The sequence below is a fragment of the Temnothorax curvispinosus genome, unplaced genomic scaffold (assembly GCF_003070985.1).
Source record: "Temnothorax curvispinosus isolate PA1 unplaced genomic scaffold, ASM307098v1 QBEX01015524.1, whole genome shotgun sequence".
Classification (NCBI taxonomy): domain Eukaryota; kingdom Metazoa; phylum Arthropoda; class Insecta; order Hymenoptera; family Formicidae; genus Temnothorax; species Temnothorax curvispinosus.
The window spans coordinates 418921-422972 of NW_020225304.1; the positions used below are offsets into that span (position 1 = coordinate 418921).

General features: G+C 27.9%; 1 protein-coding gene across 2 annotated transcripts in view; it reads right to left on the reverse strand.

Annotated features, from left to right (window-relative positions):
- Positions 1 to 303: 303 nt before the first annotated feature.
- LOC112465789 (lysosomal alpha-mannosidase-like) overlaps positions 304 to 4052 on the reverse strand; it is a 5227-nt gene continuing 1478 nt past the window's right edge. The window contains exons 3-8 of one of the 2 annotated variants that reach the window (XM_025033514.1): positions 3697 to 3778; positions 3258 to 3443; positions 2734 to 2939; positions 1472 to 1608; positions 707 to 840; positions 374 to 490 (exon numbers count right to left, since the gene is read on the reverse strand). In XM_025033514.1, coding sequence (XP_024889282.1) covers positions 475 to 490; positions 707 to 840; positions 1472 to 1608; positions 2734 to 2939; positions 3258 to 3443; positions 3697 to 3778 — 761 coding nt within the window. In that variant the 3' untranslated portion in view covers positions 374 to 474. Of the gene's footprint in view, positions 491 to 706; positions 841 to 1471; positions 1609 to 2733; positions 2940 to 3257; positions 3444 to 3696; positions 3779 to 4052 lie in introns of both variants that reach the window. The other variant, XM_025033515.1, reaches the window with a different exon arrangement.

Sequence of the window (4052 nt, forward strand, 5' to 3'; positions counted from 1 at the left end):
ATTTTTTGCATTTTTTATTTAATACAATTTATTATGCTTTAAAGAAAAAATGCTAATTTAACTTTTTACACAAATATTCTATGTTATACTATATTTTGTTCTCTTTTTATTTTTTATTTTATTTTTCTATTTATTGAATTTTAAGTAAAAAATAAGACATTTTAATATAAAAAAAATATTAATTTTCTCTTATTTGCCTTATATTATAAATAGAATATTATAAATCTATATTTGATCTATATTTAATTATATGGATATTTACTCCAAACTTAATAAAATTTAAGATCAGTGAATGAGTCAAATATTCTCAAAAGTCGAATTTGTCAGAAATATTTATTTGTTAAAGTTAGACTTACTTAATTAGCTTGTCTAAGTTACCGAACACCATTTCAGCCTGTTGATAATGAAAATCCTCTCCCATGGTGATAATAATGTGATTAGTTTTGTAGGTAAGTGCTTGAATCTTCGCATATCTCACGAACAGGTCCACCTGCCAATCGCGCATAATTTTTACTTACCGTGTCACGAAGACGGCATTTCATCGCTCGCGATGTTGTAAAAACCATTTCTGCCCTTCAGTTCTTTTTGTCTACTAGCGATGTCGTCCTTTGCGAAGCAACAATATTGCTTTTTTTGCAAGCTCGTAAGCGTCGGACATATTTCGAAAAGCGTGAATTATAAAATTTAAATTTTTGGTGTTTAATACCTTATCAGCTTGTCCAGATTCGTGAAGTACATTTCCGCGTGCTGATAAGTGAAATCTCCTCCCATTGTCATTATGACATGATTTGTGCGGAAATAACTACGTTGCGTAACCGCGTATCTCAGAAAATCATCGATCTGGCACAGAAACACATCGCGTAGATTATGATTCTAGCACAAAACGAATATGTCCTAAACTATTTGAGCAATTTGACCGTTAGTTAATAATTACAAGTTTTCAGAATTTATTATTATGCTTTAATAAGATATGTTATCTTTTACGCATGTTATTTTTTGCTAATAAGAAAATCTCACTAAAACAAAAATTTTGATTTTTAATTAAACTTTTATATATAGTTAAATCTTCCAGATAAATTTGAAAATTTATAGTTGTCAAAATTTTTACAATCGATATTATTTCTCTCAGACTAAGAAATAAATATCCCTTTTATATTAAATATATAGATAGTACTTAGATAAATATAATCTTTCTCAGCCTTTCTATCGTTTAAGTTGTTTTATTAAAATTAAAATTTCCAGATGATAGAGATTTTCTATTAAATATTTATATTACTTTTGGTGATTGTATTACTTTTTTCTGTTAATAATTTTATTATCTTGTTAATAATAATTAGAAATAAATTAATTGGCAGAAAGCGTCGGATAAGCTCTATTCGTTAATTTACGCTTGAGACGACCTCGTTAGTTTATCGTTAGGGTCCTCTATGTCAATAACTACCACATTCCGCGATGTTATTACATTACATACCCTACTGTCGATGTTGTAGTCGGGGCTATCGGGATCATCGACCATTGGTTCGTCAGCGCATAAAACGTCGAAGCAAAATCCTGGTGGTGGACTGTAATTGTTGAACATCGCGACTGTGAATAAGTTCGCTCGCTTGCCTGAAAATAATAATAAATATGTATAATTTTATCCATTGTGCAATATATATCTCTTTTATCTATAAGAAAATCCAGTTTCTAAATATATGCAAAATTTAGAATTGATTTCTTTCCTTAGCAAAAACGTCAAAAGAAAAGTCATTATTTATTAAGACTTTTAAATTTTTGCTGAGAACTTTGTAAGATTTAAATAAAGATTTTGTTAAAGTATATTCCTCGTACAATATATAAATAATATTCTATTGTCATATTACTAATTATTAGCAATATTATGAATTTGCGTTAATTATCTAAGAAATATTGATAACTCAACGATTTTACAGAAGAAAACTTAATTCTTAGAAAAATTCTTAGAAAAATTGTTATAAATGTATTCAGTGTTAGATATACATGTGTTATATGTAATGTGCACATTGTATCTTTCTTTCTTCTGTAATTATAGTAATAATTACTAGTTACATTAGTTTACAAATTTTTATTTTGTTTTTGTTCAATCAATAAAAATCATAAATTTAAAAAAAAAATGGGTTTACACAGCATACATTTGAAGGAAAAAAATATCCATTACATCTTACTCAATTTTTTTCAAAAAAGTATAAAATAAGTGTCATATTAAAGAATAAATTAAAAAATACAAGTATTTTAATTTAATATTTTAATTCAATATTTAAAACATCTTGCTATATTGACAATACAAATGAATTATATGACTATATGATTATGTGACTATATAAAGAAAGCAACGAAAGCTTATAACTGTTACGGAGGCTCGTTATCAAGGATAGTGAGACGAAAACATAATGAATGATTATTGCTAGTTTCTTCTAAGAAAAATAGACCCAGCACATTTGTGATATCTCTTTTAAATTATAAATATAGTTATTGCAAATATTTATTCTTTAACTTTTATGCTGTTACTTCTTTTCTTAAAATTTTGGCACTTATTATTTATTGCAAAACTTTGAATTACGATAGAGGCATATTTAGATGTGTAGGAATTTTTTGGTTGTTAATTCATATTCAGAGTAATAAAAACAACATAATAGGTAACAGTTTTTGATCATGAGCAAAAATGCTGTAAATTAGTGTTATTAGTCCTCGCCTTTATCAAAGATACTTTTTTACCTAAATTTGGACTGCTCTTCCAAATAAATTCCATCTCTTTGTCTTGTAATCTCTTATTCTTATCTTGATAATCAAGACGACCAAATAGCATTCCATCGAATCCCATTTGCGAGAATAAAGAAGCCTGTTCTCTGGAATGGCCGAATGGGTCTATTTGCCATCCAATGCGCGGTCTGGCACAGCTTCCGAACGTGTCGTCGAGTCGCCTACAGATCAAAGATCAGTAACATATAAATTATGATTTTAGATAAGAACTTATACGAAATGTGTCTAGAAGACAAAATGCTGTATTATATTCACATGTGATATAGATTTAATTAAGCCAACATTCGTAAAAATAAATATATTTTTTACTTCGAGAATATTTATAGAAAAGTATTTAAATTACATCTCGTGTTTTATACATACGCGAAATCATCAGATGCATGTAGACGAGTGAGAAGAGTTTTATAAATTAATCAGTTGTACTCAGTTTTGAGGTTTTTCTCACTCTGATGTGTCTACCATATCAAACACATATGTACCTGAATCCCCATGTAAATTGATCCACTAATGAATGATAGTGAGTACAAGCTTCGTCGTTCATGCTCCATGCTCCCCCGATAATTTCCAGTCGCCCTTCGGCGATTAGGGTTCTCACGTCAGCACGTACCAAGTCATTTTGTCGTAACCACCATTTCCAGAGGAAAGCGGTCTCCACCCAAATAAATCTGCGAAAGTAATTGAATAATATAAAATTTATGCTGTATATAATATGTTTGAGTAATGTAAAATTTATATTGGTTGAAATTCTTTTTAACAGTAAAATTGATAAGATACTTACTAAGTATTAACGTTACACTTATCATAAAATAAAATTATCTGTATGTTATATCTACTTATCTATGATAATGTGCTTTGAATGTATTCGTGCGAATCTTTATCGCATGCTTATGTCAGAGACGTTATACTTGAGATAATCACCTTCTAGTTGGGTCAGCTAACAGTGCTTTAATGACACTGTCAAGAATGTACTGCACACCGGCCTTTTGGATTGTAGAACGACCTCAAGAATAAAAAATTTTTATTACAAATTTATAAGATAATGAAATATAAAAATGTGAATTTATAGTAATAAAATATCATATAATATTCAAAAATAGAGAAAAATAATCTTTATTCTCAGCAGAAGAATGTTACAATCATGTAATAATAATATAATTGTATAAAGTCTGTAAGAAGCATTTAAGGAGCTTTTAAGCTTTTATATTATAGATATTATATTATATTATAATATATATATATATATATATATATATATATATATATATATATATATA